The sequence below is a fragment of the Pollicipes pollicipes genome, unplaced genomic scaffold (genome assembly GCF_011947565.3).
Source record: "Pollicipes pollicipes isolate AB1234 unplaced genomic scaffold, Ppol_2.1 Scaffold_3087;HRSCAF=3621_pilon_pilon_pilon, whole genome shotgun sequence".
NCBI classification, from domain to species: Eukaryota; Metazoa; Arthropoda; class Thecostraca; order Pollicipedomorpha; family Pollicipedidae; genus Pollicipes; species Pollicipes pollicipes.
This window is the reverse complement of record NW_023596225.1, coordinates 36,289,790-36,313,529: the sequence shown is the minus strand read 5'-3', so window position 1 is coordinate 36,313,529 and position 23,740 is coordinate 36,289,790. Positions and strand designations below refer to the sequence as shown.

At 53.2% G+C, this 23,740-nt stretch overlaps 1 protein-coding gene across 1 annotated transcript in view; it reads right to left on the bottom strand.

The window, feature by feature from the left end:
• LOC119090080 (zinc finger protein Lobe) overlaps positions 1-23,740 on the bottom strand; it is an 81,790-nt gene that overhangs the window by 47,097 nt on the left and 10,953 nt on the right. Inside the window, exon 3 of the mRNA XM_037212874.1 lies at positions 14,145-14,246. Within this exon, the coding sequence (XP_037068769.1) occupies positions 14,145-14,246 (102 nt within the window). The remainder of the gene's footprint in view (positions 1-14,144; positions 14,247-23,740) is intronic.

The window sequence follows — 23,740 nt, the reverse complement described above, 5'->3', positions numbered from 1 at the left end:
GCTCTGAGTTGGTCTTGGCAAGATGCTTGCTCTCGTCCTCACATTTTCTGTGGTCATGGTTTCACTAATACGAGATCACCGACAACAGCCATTGTTTCTGATAACCTCTTGCCATTAAGTGGTCACTCGAATGCCACTGCAGTCTTTCTTGTGCGGGAAATCGGCTAGTCACAGCTGAGAAAAATCGTGTATTAGTTTGCATGAACGGAAATCACGCACAGATACAGTCAGTTTATTTCATTTTTATACTACTTCTTTGGAAACTTGATGTATTGTTGAACCAAGGCCTTGCAGCACAATCAGTAGACCTCACTCAGTACCCTGTGTATCCATTCTCATGGAAAAGAAGAGGTGCTTAAGCTCGTCTACATTCACACGACATGGAATCAGAAAATATAGACCCCGTCACCCCATTCATGATATGAGGACTGCTTTTTTAGAAGCCATGGAGTATGCGAGACTCTAATGCAGCATGATGGTAATGGTCATGAGTCATTTTTTAAAGATATGATACGAACCTTCTCAAACAAATTTTGGATGAGCGCCAGCGCTACACAGTGCTTGTTTGGTGCACCCCGGCCCGATCACAACACTCCGGGTTAAAGGCAGAGCTTCGCAGGGAGAGCTCGATATGCCGGAAAGCTCGATGCGGCCCACCCTCCCTTAAAGTGTTATCTGTCCGTTAGCGCGGCTCTGCCACAAGGCGCAGCTGTATCCCAGCCGAGGACACACAACGGCGCCTAAAGCGACTCGAACCCATCCCGTCACAGACCTGCGATTCGGAGGGCAAGGGCTTTAACTAGCGGAGCTCTCGAGATAGACTGCATTACATTGCGGGGTAGTGTGATCAAAGGTACAGTTCAGCAATGTATCCTCCACCTAGATGTACCACAAAAGGTGCTATGGACGAATGACGTTATCACCTATTGTGCAATGTGATCCGGGGTAGGAAATATTGGGTGCTGTTGATAGACCTCTGTTAAGAAATCTGACCTTGAGCACAGCTTCGAAACGTTGAATTTTCTTCACCATAACCAATGCTTTTTATAACGCCGTTTAGCCAGTATTTCGTGGCAAACTGAACGTCGATTATTTTCAACATGAGAGCTACCAACTCATCATCCCGAAACACCAAGGGGCAACACGTTTCTTGTTTATGTTAACTTTCAACGTGTGTCACAACGTTGGTTACCCTATTCCTTAAGACGGCAATTCTGGTAATCCATTCGGTCACCGATCTTTTCCTAATCTATTCCCCAGTTATCAACATGTCTGTAGATAAGGTCCTGCAAGTTCAGTTTGCAGTTACATATAGGGACACTGTGGCAATGTGTATTCGAAAATGTTCGGTTTGCTCCCGTTCTTACGTACCAGGCAACGCTATTCTACATAAAGCCATCTTTTTGACGCCTCGCCTCGAGCCACCTTCGATACACGACGAACGACACCCATTTCCATTGATCACAAGAGCACGAATTACTGAAATGCTTTTCTGTGAATTACATCCAAGCTTTTCATAAAAATTCAGCTTCACATCGTCTTGACATGACAAGTAATTTCTCAGCAGCAAAACTGAAGAAATCAATGGAACATTTAACAACTTTTTCATAAAGCACTCTGGCATCGGGACGCGCATTAAAGCCGCCAAAATTCGTGGAGTAATCAAGATTTGAGGAAAGGTCAGGTCAACATTGGTGGTTCAGCCCCCTTCCTATTTTAACGCGTGATATGCAGGGCTGTATGCATAGTTCCTGAAGGTGCTAAGTCCGCAGTAAGGCTAATAATGCTGCTTCCAAGTCTTTTCTTCCCATCATTTTGGAACTGGACTTGACAACGTTTCCCACGGCCTGTTGGTACCGCTTAGGAACTGTAAGATCAGGGATATGGAGATAAAATGGCGTATCGTAGCAGGAAGGCGAACCCAGATTGCCTCCATTATTTCTTCCATGTGTCTTCATGGGGTAAATGTTCACCATTCCCAGAATATGGGTAGCCATGGGGCCCACAGACCCCCACTTTTATTCTAACGCCTCCGCACGTCCCAGACTGGCCGCTCCGCAACGCCAGAGATGCTGGCGGCGACGAGAGTGACGGCGTTTTGGTCCCCAGCCCTCAATCTGCCGCCAAAAAAGCAAGACGTATTCTTCATCTAGCGCTGTCAGTTTCGTCCCCAAATGCAGGTTGCTGTAGTCCAAGCAATTATCCGTTTGGACTACAGCAAACCTGGACGTGTCTTGGACGTGTTGAGTAGTGACGCTCATTTCAAGCTGTAATGCTAATATAACTAATATAAATTTGAGATTATGTGGCACGTGCTCACTCAATTAACTCGCCCAATTGCCTAGATTTGTCCAGAACGCGACATATGTCCGCTTATACTCAGTGGGACAGCCAACGCCGATGTTATACCCCAATCGAAGCCCAGGGTCAGTGCAGCGCCATCTCTAGTCCGTATAGTGTACCTGTAGTGCCTGAAGCCGATACGGCTTACTTACGTGCATTACCTGCCGTGCGGGAACCGAAGCAGCTCTGACCCGGCTGGAAGCTTGAGGTTACCAAATTTTAGCAAGGTGCAGCAAGCCCATAGGTAAACGTGGTATTCTCGTGTAATCCATGAAACCGTCTTTCTTTGTGACATTGGAAATGGCCGCGTTGGTCCAGTCATTTCATATCAAACTCGAGCAGATGGATCACCCTCAGAGTGCGAATCAGGCTTTTCAACACAGCAGTCTCCTACTGCCTTCTTTCGCCGATATGGAGCACATCTCGAGCAAATAATGACGCTGTACACCAGGGCCCCGCTCACAAGTGATGGAACGTCTCAGAAAGTCAGGACGCCCAAACCGATGTTCAAGTTTATTTTTTCCATGCGTCGTCATTGGTTTAACGTTCACCATTCTCCGAACGTTGGGTTTCATGGGACTCGATGATATCCTATTGGGACACCCCCGCGCGTCCCAAACTGGTCGCTGCACCGACGCTGCACCAAAGATGCTAGCGGCGACGAAGGTCACAGACGGTCCGCTGTGCGGCATACGCACAGCACGCGACCGATCCCCAAGGGCTGGCGTGTAACCCGACCGCTCCCACGTGACCTCGGGCCCGTCCAGGTCGACGGTCCACCGCGACCGTAATCGACGCCGAATCGTGCCGCGGTCTAGCGCCACTGCAATCAATGGCCGCCCCATTGTCCCGCCAGGCATTAGACCGTCCAAATCGGCCATTTTCTTGGAAATTAATCATGACCGGAGTTTGAACAGGGCCCCCGAGGGAGGCGAAAGGCCCGCAGCCAATCGTAACGACGGCCCGGCTCCAAATTTACCGGTCCGGTGATCAAACATGCATGAACGAATCGCCGGCGCCAATCAATCAGGACGCTGTGTGCACGATTGGGAGTCGTAAGGGAGCGCCACGGCCCTTCGGTGGTCATCTCGTCCGATCGACGACGTGGCCCGGCCCAGGGCTGCGAGCGCGATTACAATGCCGAATGGACGGACCTCCTGGTCACTAAGGATGAAAGACGCATTAACGTCGCGACAAAAAACTAAGGAACTGTACCTATGAAAACTTGTAAATATGTAGGTCAATGCAACATCAGACAAACGTCGGTAAGAATCTACAAGGCAACCATCTGTTTATATCAGCGCAAACATAAAATTGCATGGACTTGGATACACAAGGCGATGAATACAAGCACACAACACAAACCGGAAGCATTCGTGAAGAAGTTGCGTCCGGGCAGCTACGCCAGACCAGCTCCGCCCGCCGCCGCCGCCGCCGCGCGGTCGTCACCGGCCGACCGTGGCCGGCGCGCTGCCGGGAGGCCCGTCAGCGTGGTGACCGGGGCCGGCTCCGCGAGCGGACGGCGCCTCCCCGGGGAGTCGGGCCGAGTTTGAGGAATGGCGCCGGGGGCGGGCTGCATCAGTCGGCCCGACGCCGCAGACGACCGCCGGGACCGCAGGCGACGGCGCCAGTCGGAGTGGAGATGCCGGCTCGAGCTGGGGCGGCCTCGCGGCGGACGGCCAGGTGTGTTCAGCGAATGCCATTGTGATTTGCTTTTGTTTACATGGCTGGTGTAAGCTGATGCAAAAGCGTGCATATCGTATGCGTAGTCGCATCACGGGAACATCGCTAGGCTGGTTTGACATGCGTTCCACTGACAAGTCAGCCTCAACTCAGACTAAATCTCCGCCTGGTTTCGCTCGTTTACAGCCGTTGCAGGCCGCCACGCCTCATCCGCCTCCACCTCCAGTCCTTCCATGCGGATGTGACAATGCGTCCAAACATTGTGTGTGTCATTAGGACCTGACATCGCACTCAGCTGCTGAGGCTTTATGGCGTTGCTTCCCTCTCGCCCTGGCAGGAACGGCGGGCACCGCTGCGACGCGCTGGTCTGTTTCGTCGCCTGGCACTTCCCTCTGAACTAGCTCGGTCCCCAGGCGTCCCACCCTGAACTGGCTCCTTTCTCAGCCGCACCATCCTGCTCTGCTGTCATCCCCAGCCACTCCGCTGTGGTCGGGTCGTTCCTCAGCCACTCCGTCGTGGTTTGTGCAGGTCCCCAGCCGCTCCGCGCTGGTGCAACTCGGTCCCCAGCCCGCTTCGCCCGGTCTGGCCCTGTCCCAAGCCGCCACTCCGTCCCGGTCTAGTTCGGTCCCCAGCCACTCCGCCCGAGTCTGACGCGGTCCCCAGCCACTCCGCGGCGGCGTGGTCCGGTCCCCAGCCACTCGGCCCGGCCCTGGCGTGGTCCCCGGCCACTCTGGTAGCGCTGGTGCGCCGTGCCTGCGCTGGCCCGTCGGGACGGCTGCCGGCTGCGTGCCCGCCGTCTCGCGCCGCCGTCGACCCCAAGGGAGACCGCCGACGTCCCTTCCCGTGCTAACGTTGAAAATGAATTCCTTCCGTTGCCATGGCGACGCTGGCCCACTGGGAAAACAGCCAACAGCGCCGTCCCACCGGACGCCGGCTTCGAGCTCGAAAATTCAAAACATAATGTAGTCGCCGGCAAAATGGGAGGCGTGCCGGCCACCGAGGGCTGCACGCTTCGCCCGCAGCCCCTGCCCTGTCACGACAGAAGCCAAGGTCAGTGCGCCGCCGCGGGCCGACGGGCTCCCAGGCGGACAGAGGGGCCCAGCAGATTGATGACCTCATTCTCGGTCACTTGGAAAACAGAGCTCCCGCATCGGGCCTGCCGCTCACCGCTGGCGAGGCTTCACCGAGCAGGGTAATGTGCAGCTGCGTCTTCTCTAATAAGGCATGAAAGGTTATTAAATAGGGCAAACAACGTTTGGTAAAATTCGGGATCTTGCTCCAATTTTAAAATCTGTATGTTCAAGTACATGTTCAAAAAGCAGCCCTAGGCATCGGTCTCGAAACCATGTTCCGTGTGTTATCAAAGAGTATTGATAAACCGGCGTTTAAGACTTATGTGTTCGACGGGATTCAGAGCACACGGCCTCCTGTCCACAGGTTTTATCCCCAATAAAAGATAAATTTTCAGAGCATTGCGGACGTTGCATTCAGTCCGCAAAAGCGGTATGATCGCCTTGAATGAACGCGGGTGGTGAGGCCCTGGTCACAACTGGCGCCGAGCAGTCATTTCTTAGCTTTCCCCTCATTTATAATCCAAGATGGAAACAAGTTACGTACTTCTCCGTCTTCTCCGCCGTGGTCAAAACGGTCTAGTTTTCTGGCATGCGATTTGACGGAAGCCAGCATGAAGGTAGTTTCATTTTTGTTAGATTGCTTACAGCGCCTGGCACTTCAGGAAATTCAAGAACACCTCCGAACACTACTCGGACACTTCAAGAACTCCTCGATGACGCTTTTGCAATCAGAAAAGTCGCCATCATCAGGTATTGACGACGTCGAGAGACTGGATGTCATCAGTGTAGGAAAGTGGCCATGTGGAATACAGCTGCATAAGTTGCTGATATGAAGATACTGTAACAGACGTGCTCATTCAAGGATGTATGCGCCCACCGCTTTGGAGGTGGTGAGAGCCCAAAGTGATGCCGAATGGGCCCAACGGCCCATTTACGGTCAATCAGGTAGCTACTGAATCACTCCGGTACAGGACACACCGCTATAGCCGCTCATGAAAGGAGCACGCTATGATCACCGCTGGCAATGGCTTCGCTGAGGTTGATCGTCGTTCGCACAGCAACATGAGCTTTATTATGAATCCTCAACCATTTCCCAGCATCGCAAAGGGCGTGTACAATGAAATGTGTCCGTGAAACTTGCAGGTACAGCCTTTTCATCAACCAATGTCAAGCAAACTACATCATAAAGTACTAAACATCGAAGGCTTTCTGACCGCGCCAAAACAGCTACAGGGACGTTTCGTTCACACATCAGTATCATTTTCACGGTACGAGAAGTTGCATTGACCGCAATCCACCGGATTTGCTGTGCTTGCCTGTCGTTTCGTGCCGGTCAAATCTTTTCGCCAGCCTCTTGGGACGTGCTGTAATACGATCCCCCATTCTGCAACGCGATTTTTAACACCCAGGACACGTCATGGAGGTGAGAGAGCAGAAACAAAACATACCACGAACTTACCACACGAGGAATCTCGGCAATAAGTTCATTTGATGCCTGGAAAGACCGGTGACCGGCTCAGATACTCTGTTCGGTGCGATAAGGCTGCTCTTCATCCTTGATCTGGACCACGATTGATCTCGGCATTTCTGATCACTTTTTGGCTTTTAATGCAACTCGAATGGAGGACAGAATGACAGAGGACACATTGGTATTTGGCACTTGGTCTCCGAAGCCCGTGATAAGTCCTCTACGAGATTCTTTAGATAGAAAGGCTTGGGATGTACAGAAAGACCCACTGTTGCCCCGGGGACATCACCAAGGACATCCTGACGCTGGGGCCTTGCGGGTGTCATCGCCGGCCCTGGACCCTTCAAAGGGACCCTGAGAAGGCACCGTCGTGTCTGTATGTCGTGCCAGAAGCGCCATCAGTCCCGGGATCAGTCAGAAACCCAGCCACTGGCACCTCCGCGCAGACCACTACCTGTCCCCGGACCCTTTAGGGATAGCCAGTCCGCGGAGGACCCTCCAGAAACAGGCAGCCCCGAGACCTCCAGACAGCCCAGTCCCAGCTCCGCAACCCTTCGGGACCCTCAGAGATAGCCAGCCCAAGGAGCTCGGGGCATCCCCGTCCCCGGTCCCGGAACCCGTCCGTCAGCGGTCTCGAGGCGCCCTCTGCCGCCGTGACAAACAGACGGTCGCCGGTCGCATGGCAAGCCGCCGCCATCCTCACCTTCTCACGTTTGCCGCCGCCAGCCTATGCATTTTAATTACGGCAAATTTCTCCAGCGTCCAACTCAGTCCGCTACATATCGGACGAATCAGCGTCCGGGGACTCGGCGCCGGCCGGCCAGCGCGCCTCACCGCCGCTCGCCCTCAGACAGTGTTAAGACTAAACTTATAATTGGCCGGCGGGCCCCGGACGCCCGTTGCTGTGCCGAATTGCCTCCGGGGAGCACGCGGCGCCGACCGGCTGGCAGCTCGTTAGCCGGAGCCACGTGATCGGGCGCGTCCCGGCCGCGCAGGCCGGTCGGCGGGGCCGTTCGGGGACGCGCCAGGGCTCCCAGACGGCGCTGGGAAAGGCGGCCGGGTCAGCCAAGTGCTGCCAGGGCAAGTGGCGGCCGGTGTTCGCGGGAGGATGGCGCGTCCGACGGCCTGACGTGTGTGGTGAAATGTGGGTTTCATAAAAAAGCGTCACGGAGCACTTGTAGAGAAGTGGTTTTGGCCGCATGGGATCGACTTGTCTCTGGGATGAGAGGAGGACACGCAGAATTGTGCTGCTACCACCGCCACGCCAAAGTCAAACCGCTGGTGACTTATGGTTTGGCGTTTGTCAGAACGCATTAGGTTTTCAGCCACGCAAATGTTGTCTTGGATAGAACAGTTGCCCTTCAAAATGATGGCAAGCCTGCCCCAAATAAAGCACCCTATCATTGTCCAAATGACGGCTGGCATTTAAGCCATTGTCGTGTTTTATTTTCTTGATGAATTAATGCGTTGAGCTTGTATGACATCTGGTATGGTTCTGCCGGATACAAGTTACTTGAGAACTACAAATGCCTAAATCATGTGTTATAGGGCTGAGTTACCACTTCTTTCAAAATTAGGCGTGAAAGCTTTGGTTACCGGTGACCAAACCAACATGGCGTACGTTTGCAGAATGGCATTACACCATATCTCTGCACGAGGGTGTAACTTTCAAGAACAGTCAAACCAAGTTAAACTTGATCTCATCATGGTGGGAAGGGTGTTCGAGGAAAAGAAAACGCTATTGCAGTTTAAATTATTGGTCGTAAGCATTGGCAACAAGCATGTGGCTAAAATTTTGCAATCGTTATTCCTTGAGAAATGCTTCCAGCTTCGGAAATGCTAGCTTCCAGCAGCGGCTTGAACTCAACGAAAAAGCCAAGTACAGCTCGCTACGTTCAACCTCGCATGCTAGTCAAGCAAACAACATAGTTCCAGCTCACTGGATAATTAATCCTCCAGATTTTCCCCGGCCAAATGTGTGAGTGGACCTCTCTTTCGTCATGTACATGCTGTGGCGCGACTACCTAATGCTAGTTCAGCGCTTGTCAGCCAAATGCTAGCTTAGGGACATGTATCTTCAAACAGGTCTCATAATGGTAATCGATGCCTTTGGATTATGCTTCAACATCTCGCTGTCTGGTTACGGTGGCGATATCGGGCCCTGACCAAACGAGGAGCTCTGCTTTCCAACTGGGGCAATAGGGCTTCTGCGAACGGATAGCTTACCCAAAATACAGCTAGAAATGCAGAGGCGGAGTCAAAAAATGAACATAACAACAAAATATCTATGATCTTAAGGCACATACAAGCCAAATGGAGAAAAAGTATCGGCATGTGTACGTATGACACATGCACGTACGGGCATATGGATTGGGGAGTGGAGCATAATATTGCAGCACGTCCCGAGAATCTAGGGAAAAGACTTCAGAGACACGATACAAGTTCATTCAGTCAGCTTTAGATGAGCTGCATACAAGTTCATACAAGTTAGCCACCACTTCTTGAGCTGTTTCCCGATCATTCCAAACCGATTGAGAAATCGTAGAATGCTCTCGTGACATCGCGCAAAACAAGCCGTAATAACAACACAACGTAGAGACTAGCAAGTAACGTAATAGGAAAGCGATATTTGTCACAGTGGCGCGCCAAATAATCGCATACGGGAACTTTGCACTCTACAATTATGACTCCGTCTCAAAAACGCCATACCACACGATCAAGCCGCCGTTTCGCCCCCTCCACGGCGACCCAAACCTGGCTTCCCTTTATCCACGGTATCGACTAGGGGTGAGACCAGCCCCGGTGCCAGAGGACTTCTTCGCCTGATACCCGCGTCAGCACCAAAGGGATGTCCCGGCTGACCACTGTCTCAGCCCCGTCTGGGCCCTTCGTCAGTGTCGTCTGACCTCTGTGTCAGTGCTGAAGGGCCGCGCTGGCTCAGCTCCGTTATCAGCGGAGGAGGCCGCCTGGGATCACCCACTGTATCAGCACACGGGGAGGGGGGGGACGGCCGCCTCAGGACGATCCTCGTGTCAGGGCCCCGAGCGGACGTCTCCATCGGAACCCTGTCGTCGCTGGGACCCAGTCGACCTTTAACGGGTCATTCCATTACCTCCCAAAGACGCCTCGGGTGCCGCAAATCCATCAGCCGGGGGCCGGACGGTTTATTTGAGGGCGTCCGCTTTATGGCGGCATCTCGACGGTTGAGGCGAATTTAATTTCTCCGCCGGTGGAAGTGGTCATTTCTTGAAGGCTCGCGTTCCGGCGAGGCCGGCCACGAGCGCCGCGGGGGTTCGGCACATTTCAGCACGGCCCCCCGGGTGCACTCGGTCGAAAGTAGAAAATTACGGCCCAGCCCGGGCAGCTATAATTCTGGCTCCCGGAGGAGGCGTCGCGAACAACGAGTCGGCCGCTCCCCCCGGCGTCGCGGCGCGTGCGGCTAGGCCCAGTCCCGGACGGCGCCACGACGCCCCCGGGAGCGGCGGCGGCCGCCGCGCCAGCGCGCGAGGTGCGGAGAGCGCCGCCGCCGCAGGGGCCAAGCGGCAGGTGGCGCTGGCAGGGGCACGGATGCGGGGGGACGGCCACGGATGCGGGGGGACGGCCAGGTGGAGCCGTGGCTTCGGCAGGTCGACTGCAGGGCGCTAATGCAGCCGACGGCGGAAATAGGTCGATCGATATCTGAAATCTATGTCGTCTCGGTGTTGTCTTTTCAGTTCGCAGCGGAAATGAAAGCGGTTCTGGGAAGTAAACAAATGCACGAGACTTGAACTGCAGCGGAGGTCATTTTCTTGCGCATCTTTCTGGTGAAAAGCGTAGCTAGAGCAGGAAGTGAGAAACCCGTCGGCGGGGGTTTCTTGGCTCAAGCAAATGATGCGTTGTTCACGAATAACGTCGTTCCGAGGTGGGTTGCGTCTCGTGCCGCTCACAGCCGCACGAGGCTCCAGTAGAGATGCGTGCACCGCGTACATGCACCCTGGCTCTGCATAACAGGATAACTCGTTGTGACTTTATCCAAACGAATATGTTTCTTGGGTCATGGCCGCTCCGAGGATGTCATTTCGAGACTGATTAACGTCCGCCCAGCTTGGCATGTCCGTTACGACACGTTCGTGTGGAACATAAGGGATACATCTGGCACGGTTTTGAGGCTTACCGCGATAGTGCAGTGGTGTACATAAGGTCACCGGACGCCGTGCACAGTAACGAGTTAGCACCCCTTAGTGGCCTGTTTTGGAATTTGTAAACAGGCCACGCCACTATGGTATTGGCCTCATATGGCAGGGTGACCCACCAAGAGTGACATCAATGTAGATCATTAGATGGGCCGTTACGGGTCTACTACATTAGACAATGGTTGTGTAAACAGCATCACTGAGCCTACGGTACGAGCTGCTCATTTCGAGTAAACACAACATAATGCGTGTATGCTTAGCGCAAGTCATTCATATTGAAGACGATTTATTCTATAGCGGGCCAAGCAAAAACAAAAATGCTTTCTCTGCAAGTCAACCATAATTGCAAACACAGCACTTGCCGCGGAACACCTCCCCCTCCATATTTGCCTTTTATGATATGCCCAACACATATAATCTTACGGGCATGAACCATACATCTTTGATGGCTTTTTTACCTCACGAAATGCGCGCTCTTATAATTGGCATGGGCATCAACGGCCTCCTGATAATGCATTCAAAGAAGTGAAGTAAGAGTTGATTTTTAGGAGGAAGGGTAAATCGTCAATTATAACTGAGTGTTTAGATGATGAACTACATGCACTGTGCTCATAGCCGTAACTGTAAAATGTAAAGCGAGGCATCGGATGCAGCCCCCCCCCCCCCCCCCGAGTAGAGAATACGCCAATTTGTGCCCCATTTGGAGGAAACCGTGTCACAAGAATGCAACGCATTGGTCACTGTCTCGCTTTCCCTGAGAGGGTAAATAAATCTGCGTATAAATGCAAGATGTGAGACGACACATCATACACAGTATCATGTGGGTAGGGGTATATACACGTATATAACATATATGCATATATATATATATATATATATATATATATATATATATATATATATATTACATTTCTTGCCAACAACCAGTATTGACCATTCCGGTGTTATGGGACAACGGAGAGTGTGGAGTGGAGGGAAAACACTTAATGCGCCTGAGAGTCGCCCTCTGATGAGATTTGCCCAGCAAAGGTGAGCCCGTTCAGGGTATTGTGGGCGCGCTGGTGGCGCTGCTACCAGGCGGCACTTAAAACCACTCATGGCTGATGCATGCAGCTATTCCCGGATCAACGAGGCGGTACGGGGATGGAAGATGAAACGGCGAATGAGGAAACCAGGGCGGATGCCTGCACGCGTGCGGGCGAGAGGCACATGTGTAGCCCAGCGCCACCAGACGGCATCGGCCGGTACTAGACAACCGACAAGGTCGGGTCGCTGCACTGGCGCCGCCGCACGACAGCATCGGGTACCAGGCCATCGAGGAAATCAGTTGGCGCTCAGAACGGAGAGCTCCCGGACGCAACACTAGCGCCACCAGCCGGCGGCGGGCCGCACTGAGTCGTCGAGAGGAGCCAGTCGTCCAGCGGCACATCACGGCGCCCTCGGGACCAGCTCGTCCCACTCCGCCAAATATTTTGTTTTGCGGCGGCGTGTAAATTACCTGCGGCAGACACCACAGAGGGCAGAAAAGCACCAGCCGGGCACCGAGGTGAAGGAAAACCGACCACCACGCCTGAAATCGACCTCCGCCACGGAAACCGCAACCGACGCCCAGGCACCCAGCCTGAACACGATACAATCCGACTTGCGCTCACACATGCGCTCCAGAATCAATTCAAGGAGAAAAGAGTCTGAAGCGCGAAGTGGGGGAGACAGCGGATCAACAAGCGTTCTAAATCCAGCAGCTACGCTGCCAGCAAAGTGGCCATTCCTCCGCGTATTACGGCCTGCGCCGGCAATTTGTGGCGACTACGCAGGGGCGCGTTTCATTCTGGATATGCGGGAAGTGCTCCTCGGGGAGCGACTGCGGGGAAATAGCGTACGCAGAGTTGTACGCAGGGAACACATCATTTACTTGAATCGAAAAAGTTCTGGTTGTTATGCCCGCCTACGAGTCCCATGCATGACTCGCGAGCAGGCATAAACATGTTAAATGGTAGGCCCTACGCTGAAGTTCTGACGACATAGTAGGCCATACGCTGAAGTTCTAACGACATGGTAGGCCCTACGCTGAAGTTCTGACGACATGGTAGGCCCTACGCTAAAGTTCTGACGACATGGTAGGCCCTACGCTGAAGTTCTGACGACATAGTAGGCCCTACGCTAAAGTTCTGACGACGGTCAGCGATTTCTATCAAAATACGCTATGGGCAGGCAAACACGTGATCGTTCTTTTTCGTATGAAGGCCGCCTGACCACATTCAATCGCCCGACCGCAGATAACAGCTGTTGTACTTTAATATGCCCACAGAAACACAATACGCATGTGTCGTAACATTTCGTGGCAGATTGTCTGGATGAGAAAAATCAACTTTCACTAATAGGCAATGAACATGAAGATCCCTCGATCACAAGGTATTGACTAACCGTGCCATTCTGATGAGCGGCATAACCCTATCACAGCTTTGCCGATGAATGTGCATGTTCACCGTTCAAACATGTGACAGTCTTTTCAATCTGACCGCTACCGGTAGGCAAACGGCGATGCATTTAGTATCACTAGCTCCTAGCCCCTCTCGCTGCTGCCCTGTGGACCAGTTCTGTCTCATCTCAGGCCGCTTAAGGTTATCTCACAATACAACTCTCCCCCTCTCTATCTATCTCTCCCTCTCTCGCTCTCTCTCTCTTTCTCTCTCTTCTCTCCCTCTCTCTCTCCCCCCTCTCTCTCCCTCCCTCACTCTCTCTCTCTCACTCTATCTCTCTCTCTCTCTCTCTCTCTCTCTCTCTCTCTCTCTCTCTCTCTCTCTCTCTCTCTCTCTCTCTCTCTCTCTCTCTCTCTCTCTCTCTCTCTCTCTCTCTCTCTCTCTCTCTCTCTCTCTCTCTCTCTCTCCCCGTCTCAAATCCACCCAGAGATGTTGGCGTCTTGTATCACAGACGGAAGGCACGTGCCCACTGCCCAATACAATCTAACCGCCGGTCTAACATGGCCAAGCTCTCTCGGCACAGCGCACTTCTGATGCACGCGTCCGAGATTGCGGAGCCAAACATGCTGTTACAAATAATAAACAGCAAACAAAAGACACAGCCAAGAAGGATATTCATGCCGTAACACGTTCTTGAACAACAAATTCAAAATAATGCTTTGTTTTTACTTGCCATTAGTTATGTAATATTCCTCATCTGTATACTTTGGTCAAGGGCTCCATATATTACAGAATTGCTACCAAAGTCATTGCTTTAGCAGTGTTAGAATATACAAAATCCATCGTGCATTTTGTACTGAATGACAGATGAACATGAATACAACGCCGCAGCATATAGGTAACTCACCTTCGGAGCCGGGTCCGGGACACACTGACGTCAGGTGCGCTGTGATGTCACTGGCGACCATCAGCTGACGACACTCACCTTCGGAGCCGGGTCCGGGACACTCTGACGTCAGGTGCGCTGTGATGTCACTGGCGACCATCAGCTGGCGACAGCACCAACGACAGCTGACCGAGTCCACACCTGCAACACCAGCCGGTGCGAGGCCTGTCATGAGATCTTATCATAAGCCCATCCTGTATTCGGACGGATTTTATGAACGCAGATAAACGAGCCTTTCCGTTAATTCCATGTATCCGTGCTCCATCTATCACTGTTCATTCGCTTGAGACAACAACGACCCGTGATGACACCCTGCAAGTGCGCATTCGTTCAAGAAAGCGCGCATTCGACGGTCGAGAGACACTCAACTAACACACCCTTCCGAAACACCTCGCCATGGTGGCCTATGCTATACGCTATAAGCTCGGCGAGACAGACGCCTCAAGCAGCAAGGAGTTCATCGCAGACGGCCCTACCCGAGCGGAGCTGTAAGTGGAAGACCATAGGAAGACCAGAGGTCAGCGCACAGCGGACTTCGAGTTTGACAGTGGATACATTATGCATAAGGCGCTCGACGTCAGTCGGTCACTAGTTAGGTGAGTTATTCCATTTCTTTCTAATCTAGAGCGTCACGTCTCTCTCTCTCTCTCTCTCTCTCTCTCTCTCTCTCTCTCTCTCTCTCTCTCTCTCTCTCTCTCTCTCTCTCTCTCTTTGTCTCTCTCTCTCTCTTTGTCTCTCTCTCTTTCCTTCTCTCTTTCTCTCTATTCTCTCTCTATCCCTCTCTTTCTCTCCTCTCTCTCTCTCTTCTCCTCTCCATGTCTCTCTCTCTCTTTCCCTCTCTCTCCTCTCCTCTCCCTCTCTCTCTCTCTCTCTCTCTCTCTCTCTCTCTCTCTCTCTCTCTCTCTCTCTCTCTCTCTCTCTCTCTCCCTCTCCTCTCCCTGTCTCTCTTTTCTTCGCATTTCCCCGCTTGATGTTCCCAGTTGGTTACGTTGCAGCTCTCAAAGTTACTCATCGCGAACACCACGCAAGTGGGACATGTAAGGGGACCGGACAGTGAACCAAACGAATAGCCACCAAAGTATACCACAGTAGATGTGACATGTTCCTACGAGGGATTTCTCTCCGAACCACACCGCGTAGCACATAAAATAACAGCATCCTATAAATGTCATGCTCAAGCATCATCACTGCTGCAGTTTTGTGCACAGAGTACCGCTATGGTGCATGTTAAGCGCCTGGCCTATCTTAGATCAGGTGGGTCTACAGACCACAGATACCCTCCATATGACGTGATCAGCCCATCACCTCTCCCAGACCGGGACGGGCCCACAGACGGCCCGTGCCCTCCATGTGACGTGCCCAGACCATCACCTCTCCCGGACCGTGACGGACCCACAGACGGCCCGTGCCCTCCATGTGACGTGCCCAGACCATCACCTCTCCCAGACCGTGACGGACCCACAGACGGCCCGTGCCCTCCATGTGACGTGCCCAGACCATCACCTCTCCCAGACCGTGACGGACCCACAGACGGCCCGTGCCCTCCATGTGACGTGCCCAGACCATCACCTCTCCCAGACCGGGACGGACCCACAGACGGCCTGTGCCCTCCATGTGACGTGCCCAGACCATCACCTCTCCCAGACCGTGACGGACCCACAGACGGCCCGTGCCCTCCATGTGACGTGTCCAGTCCATCACCTCTCCCAGACCGTGACGGACCCACAGACGGCCCGTGCCCTCCATGTGACGTGCCCAGACCATCACCTCTCCCAGACGTGACGGACCCACAGACGGCCCGTGCCCTCCATGTGACGTGTCCAGTCCATCACCTCTCCCAGACCGTGACGGACCCACAGACGGCCCGTGCCCTCCATGTGACGTGCCCAGACCATCACCTCTCCCAGACCGTGACGGACCCACAGACGGCCCGTGCCCTCCATGTGACGTGTCCAGTCCATCACCTCTCCCAGACCGTGACGGACCCACAGACGGCCCGTGCCTTCCATGTGACGTGCCCCGACCATCACCTCTCCCAGACCGTGACGGACCCACAGACGGCCCGTGCCCTCCATGTGACGTGTCCAGACCATCACCTCTCCCAGACCGTGACGGACCCACAGACGGCCCGTGCCCTCCATGTGACGTGTCCAGACCATCACCTCTCCCAGACCGTGACGGACCCACAGACGGCCCGTGCCCTCCATGTGACGTGTCCAGACCATCACCTCTCCCAGACCGTGACGGACCCACAGACGGCCCGTGCCCCCCATGTGACGGTCAGCGCAGGTCGCACCGTCAGCGGCGCCCCACCCGAGCGGGGGCGACCCGGTCGTGCCGCTGTCGGCCCCAGCTGCCGGATTATTAATCCGGCCCGTGCGCCAAGCGGTGCAGGCACCACGGCGCGCTGCTCCGGGGGGCGCCCGGGCGGCGCGGCGGCGCCCCGCGGCGCCCGCCGGGGTGCCGCCGGCCCCCCGCCGACGGCGGCGGGGGGTGCGAGTCGCTCGCGCCCCCGCCGGCCGCCCCCCGTCGCGACCCGCCTGATGACTCAATCAGACGGCGGCGGCCGGACGCGGGCCGCCGGCCGCCGACTGGAGGAGCCGGTCACCCGGCCGCCGGCCGACGTGTCCCGCTAACGTGCACTTGTGGAACAAGTGTGTGCGCTCGAGCTAGCTGTCAGTGTCCGTTGCGTAGTGCTACATGGTCGACATGCTGCTCGCTAACGGAAGTATATTCAAAAAACGCGAATGCACTACGCATGCCCGCGTAACAGCGCGATGCTTTTCGTGTCGAGTAAGCGGATGCCCTATTCATGGCGCGGATGTTGGTTATAGCATGCATTAATGCACAAGCTCCATCATGTCATCTGGATGCGGCTCAAGCTCTGTTCGCTGTTGCACTGCGGTGTCCTCATATTAAATGGGATTGCTCGTCCGTAAAACACTGACGCTACACCGACTGAGAACATCGGATATCTACGGAGGCGCTACAGAGGCGCGCCGATCGTAAAGATGTATGTAGGCCAAACCCCCAGTATTGCAAGTGAAGGGCCCACTGAAAACATCGGATATCTACGGAGGCGCTACAGAGGCGCGCCAATCGTAGAGATGTGTGCCCACAAACATTTTCTCCTTCAACATAAAAATAATATCTGAGATGAAGCGCGTACAATTATGACGCAACTTTTCTGAATGGTAAAACCCGACAAACATGCAATGTCGAACGTAATATTTGGTGTGGAAATAACTTGTTTTCTAAAAGCTGGGGATCATGACCCCACATATTTTCCAAGATTGCGCGCATTTGCACTTAAGCAACGTGCTTAACAGTCCTCATAAGTTTCGGTGTGAATCTTTTACATCTCCGCGAGAATCACCAATGTGACCATCGGCTTTCCAAAGGAGACCGACAACTTCGAGGGAAGAAGCTGGCCTCAGCTGGAACAGAAGGGGTAAGACCCATAACTAAAGTGAAGTTCCGTGGGGTTCCGTCCAGTTAAGTCATAGCACACCAAGAAGCGAATAAGTCCAGATGTTACCGTCAACGCCCAGTGCCTGCAGATGAGTCTGGCGCATTGGACTGAATGCATAGAACAAGTTCGGATCACCGATGCTTAGAGGGAATATCCATATTTGAAGATATTGAAGCACGCGACAGATACGACAAGATAAGCTCATCTATAGCTTTTGGTATACTTTTAATTGGAAAGGACTGCTATAGAAAACAAATTTGTTTTGTTAAGTAAATAAGCTCCTCAATACGTCATTGTTTGGTTACGTCATTGTACCTTGCACAACATTGATTAAGAGCCAAGTGACGGCCGCTTTACTTGGAAATCGTACTCACGAACGCCTGATATGAACGACCTGACCATTAAATATTCATCGGCCTTGATCTTCGCACGGCCAGTGGAATGGCATAATTTGAATGATGTTACCATGGTGCCATAGATGCCTGGGTGAGTTTGAAAAAGTCCCCTCGGAATAGTCTGCACATCTTTGCGGGCGTATTGCCTAGACACTGGAGGGGCTTAGGTCTTACGAAGAGCAGGGCTGTAAATCGCACTGAATGATCTTCAAGATGGCTGTTTCAGTTCAAAACCAATTACTAATCTGGAGCACTCCCTTTACATCAAATTCTGACGAGCCATGAGATACGCTCATAAGTAAATGATCGTCTTCCAGCTTTCTTTTCCATGATAAAGTGTATATTTTCGAAACCATTTTCTGAACACATGCATTCGGTGTCGTCGCTGCAAGCCCGAGCAACTTTGAAATATACGGTGAGCGCTTTCATGACTTGTTAAAAAAAAACAGGAACAACAACAAACATAGTTCCTTCCAGAAGCCGATCAGCAACTAGCATTAGTGTTTAGAGTATACATTCATCCTGTGCTGCAACAAGGAAAAACATGTCTTTTGCGTTATATTAGGGGGATTGTCGTCAAACACGTCAAAATTTATCGATGCTGTTCTACTACAGATAGCATTGCACACCGATGTGATTTGCTCTACATAACTTCAACCACCACTTTCCACTTAGCCGCCCCGAATCAGCAAAGCGCACATCTCATTGCGCAATTATCTAAAATCTGACACTATCGTTGCAAATCCAAACAAGTTACAATAACCATTGCTCCAGAATGACAAACGGGGCACGAATTGCCAAGTCGGACCGCCGCACACGGGCAGTGCGTCACGAGAAGCCGGCTCGGCTCCGTTTGTCGCCAAATTTGTTTACGATGCGGTCGTAAAGCGACTTTACGACGGAGCTGAGCAGCGGCCGGGAGTGGCTGGCGGTCGTCTCCAGACGAGGGCACCGCATTAACTCGGCTCGCGGTGGCGCCGGCCGCACCCAGGGCGCTCGGACGCGCGTGCCGCACGGAGACGTGAAGGCGATGCCGCAATCAGCACAGGGACGCAACGGCGTCCACATACATATGGAGCTTTTGTTGGCTTTCCTTTTACTTTTCCGGGGCTTTCGAGCTTCGCATTTGTTTTCTGTTAATTTATTCAGTTTTACTGTTGTTTTCCCGTCCCTATTAAATGTTTTATGACCATATCTCCTGTTCTATGTTTCGGCGTACTTGTCTTCGTTACTTCCGGGGTAGCAAAGTACACCATGCTATTTTGCAAGCCGTCTTTTTCATATTTCTATATCTGTGCAGTAATTGAAGCAATATCTCGCAGTCTAAAAAGATTGCATATACACGTACATGTATGTATTGTAGTCACCTGCAGGTCTGTGTCTGTCACATTGACATTTCTATTAAGCGCACTAGAGGTGAATACTTTTAACAGTGGCTTCACTGTGTAAAGTATAGTGAAAGTACAAGCCTGCAACGCACCCACGCACGCACCTCAAAGCTACAGCTCTCATGCTGCCCGTCCGTGCAGCCAGTGTCGGCTCGAACCAGACATTGCACCGGCGCGACGGGCCCCCGGATCCCCACTGTTGGTGGGAGCGGTTAAAGCGACCAATACCTGGAACTGGCACATGCGGCCGGGGCGAACGGGTGGGGAGAGCATGAGCGGCGGACCCATCATTCGGTCTTAGTCATGAGCGCCGTTTTTGCCGGAAGCATGGCAGTTCCGCAGTGTAGTCTGAAGGGGAGGACGTCGTGGCAGTCCCGCAGTGTGGTCTGAAGGGGAGGACGTCGTGGCCGTTCCGCAGTGTAGTCTGAAGGGGAGGACGTCGTGGTAGTTCCGCGGTGAGGTCTGAAGAGGCGAGTGTCGTGGCAGTTCCGCAGTGTAGTCTGGAGGGGCGGGTGTCATGGCAGTCCCGCGGTATGGTCTGAAGGAGCGGGCGTCATGGCAATCCCGTGGTATGGTCTGGGAGAGAGAGAATGCCATGGTGTGTCGGGCTGGAGCGCCAGTGTTGCGTCTGGCGGGGTCGAGTTGTCATTACGTCGGCATCTCAGTAGCAACTTCATTTGCCGAAACCAAAGCGGCGTCACCAGCTCACCACAGCCGCTAGGCAAGCCCGAACAAGTGCATTGCCGAATTGCCCTGGGGAATCCAAGACCATGTACCGGTGAGGACACACCTGGAGCATACACACGGCAGAAGCATTCCTCAGAAAACGGCCGCCTGGACCAGAGGCTGCTGTTTCCCCCAGCGCCAGCAGCACCCCGCGCGGCAACCCGGCATCAATTAGGCAGGACAAACAGTGCCCCAAATGTCGATTCGTGGGCGCATCACGGCTGTGAACGACGCCAGGCCAGCCTTGCACCACCGGTCGACTGGAATGGTTCGACCGCCGGGTAATGCGAGCTTATTGACGCGCCTTGTGTCCAGAGGGCGCGACCGGGTCGGCAATGGCGAGCTGCGTTTCAGTGCGACGTGTTTCCAGGACAATCGTCAGCGCAGCTGACGCGAATGGTGACCATATCAGGAGCAGGGTTCAACGGCCTGAGGAGCAGGCCTGAGGAAAAGATTTCAACGGCCTGAGGAGCAGTCCTGAGGAGCAGAGTTCAACGCTGCGCACACTGATGAGGCTTGCATGCAGATACGCTATAATCGTCGAGCAGAGTGGAGCCTGATAAGTATTGCCACCACTCACATGACCGCCAGTGCGGCATGTGTAGTACTATGCGCACGCTCGCGAGTCATGTATGCCGCGTATCATGCAGAGCGCGGTTATCCATGCAGAGCGTAGTCATCTATGCAGAGTGCAGTACTCTCTGCAGGGCAAACCACTCCGCGCCGACTAGAGTACACTTCATGCAGAGTCAAGGCCTCCAGGCCAGGCTAGGTTTGTTACATGCGCAGTGCTGCGAACGAAACACTTGGTGTTATATGTTTGCGCGTGCGAGGAAATTGTGGTCATTGAGGAATGGAGGTTCCCAGACTCCAGGTGAAGTGGAACAGTGGAACCAGGGTCGGAAAATTAAAGTTGAGGGTCGCTGAGTGCAGTAGGTGCGTAGTTTCCAATTTAACTGGGGGTGGGGGCGCCTCAGCCCTTCCATCTTTGGGGAGAAATTGGGCCCAATCTGGGAGAAACCTGTTTTGGGCATATTTTGGGGAAAGGTTAGGCCATTCTTTGCTGTTAAGTCCCCAAAACTCAGCATGTCAAACTACTCCCCTGAATTACAGCAAAGACAATTTCGTGCAGGGTGGGGCACTCCGCGTGGAGAGGGGAACCCGGCATGAGGGAGCACTCTATGCAAAGAATCTACGTGAAGTGAATCACTGTATTGTGACGCTCTGTACAGAGGAGAGCCCTCCACGCATAGTGAGACGTTGTGGGAACTGGACCACTCGACGTATAGTGTAGAACTATGCAGAGTGGAGCACTCTATGCACAATGGAGCACTTCATGAGCAGTAGATCACTCTATGCATAGTGCAACATCCCACGCAGGGTAATGTAATCAATGCAGAGTGCATCACTCAATGCAGAGCGGAGCATTCTATGCAGAGTGGAACATTTTTTACAGAGTGGAGCACTCCATGCAGAGTGGAACATTCTGTACAGAGTGGAGCACTCCACGCAGAGTGAAGTGCTCCATGCAGAGTGGAACACTCCATGGAGAGTGGAGCACTCCATGCAGAGAGGAGTGCTCTATGCAGAGTAAAGCGCTTCATGCAGAGTGGAGCACTATATGCAGAGTGGATCGCTCTATGCGGAGTGGAGCACTCCGTGCAGAGTAAAGCACTCTATGCGGAGTGGATCAGAGCACTCTATGCAGAGTGAAGCGCTTTATGCGGAGTGAAGCGCTCCATGCAGAGTGAAGCGCTCTATGCAGAGTGGAGCGCTCCATGCAGAGTGAAGCCCTCCATGCAGAGTGGAACGCTCTATGCAGAGTGAAACATTCTATGCACAGCAGAGGACTTTATGCGGAGTGGAGCCCTCTATGCGGAGTGGAGCACTCTAGGCAGAGTGAAGCGCTCCATGCAGAGTGGATTACTCTATGCAGAGTAGAGTAATCTATGCAAAATAGACCGCTCCATGTAGAGTGAGCGCCCCATGCAGAGTAGGGCACTCTATGCAGAGTGGAGCGCTCCATGCAGAGTGGTGTACTCTATGCAGAGTGGAGCGCTCCAAGCAGAGTGGAGCACTCTATGCAGAGTGGTGCGCCGGCCGTTCGGGCTGGATTGATTTACCCGGCCCGGCTCTTAATGAGGTCCCGGCGGAGTCCGAGACTAATCGGCGCTGCGCGAAGTTGGCGCCCGCCGCGGCGCGACGGCTCCCGGCGTCGCAGCGTCGCCCCAGACTGTCAGACGGATCTGACAGCCCGGCCGAAGGTGTTAACAGACTAGTGAAGTGAGCCGACAGACTGACGAAATGAGCTGCCAGACCGGTCGAAGGAGCTGAAAGGTTGGCAGACATGTATGACTGACTGGCAGGTAAACTGCCAGACTGAGAGACAGAGATGGCAAATTTGCAGACGGACCCTAACCGGCTGCCAGACGGACCTGGTACGCAGGCAGACATACTTGATCGACGGGAGAGGTTGACAGACTGGCAGACGGAGGCTGGCAGACTGGTTAACGGGCTTTCAGAGAGCATGCTGCACCCCAGTGTGAGAGTACCGTATATGCAGAACACTCGCATGCCCCAAGCGTTCGCAGTCGTCTCGGTGTCGAGTCTCTGCACCAGGGCTGGAGATTGCTCTTGGAAAGTAAGTGTGTGTATGGCGGTGGGGGGGGGGGGGGGGGGGTCCAGGATCTAGGATCCGGGGCCCTGGGTCATTGCGGCCCAGTTAACCACATAGGGCCCTGACCCTAATTTCTGAACACTTTGGTTTTAGGATACTTTATCTTCAGTGGCCAACTAATTTCGATTTTTCGAAAGAACTGGACGTTTTTGTTTGTGAAAAACGAGCACGCAAACTCAGACGATCTCAGACGATGTCAGACGATCTGCTATTCAATTATTTACAGCCATGCTAAATTCGGCGCGACTACGCCGCGCCGCTCGGAAATCATTCCGGGAAAACCTTCGGAATGGTCAATTTGACCCCCGCCCGAGCGGGGGTCAAATTGTCAAATTGTCAAATTGTCATATTGAGTCACGTGTTAAGCCTAAGCATTCGTCGTTGCTGGATCGATTACCTTATATGTGCTTAAACCGCTCTGTCACCACCGAATAACCGTCCGTCCCATCCCAACTTTTTACCATTTTCATACAGAAGCTCAACTGATATTTCGCTGTGGATTTAAATTCACCGAAAGCGCGCGTTTTTTGTTTTACTTCAGGCGTCTATCAACGTTTAAAAAACAAAATAATGTAACGCCTGACGCATGTTTCAAAATTTTCTTCATTTTACCGGTCTTTATCGGCGTGATCACGTCTGAAGTGTTACTGGGATCCACTTTCGTTATGGCGCCACCTCGTACAGCCAAACAAGCTGGGCACCTTTTGCACCTTCTTATGCGCCAGGGTACTCAGGCTGGAATAAGATCGTTTGAGGGTATTATTAGCCTTGCCGATTGAGGGCCAGAGCAAGTCACTAGAATTTCGAGCACCTGAGGCGCACGGAAATTTGGAAAGACGTGTTCATCAGCAGCACCGTTACGAAAAGCAAAATTTCGTCCAAACTATTCGGACTAAGAGCTGAAAGGTCTGCAGGTATCATTACAATTTCCAAGGGGCTCGAAGAACGTCGGAGTTTTGTGTCATGGTGCCTGGCTT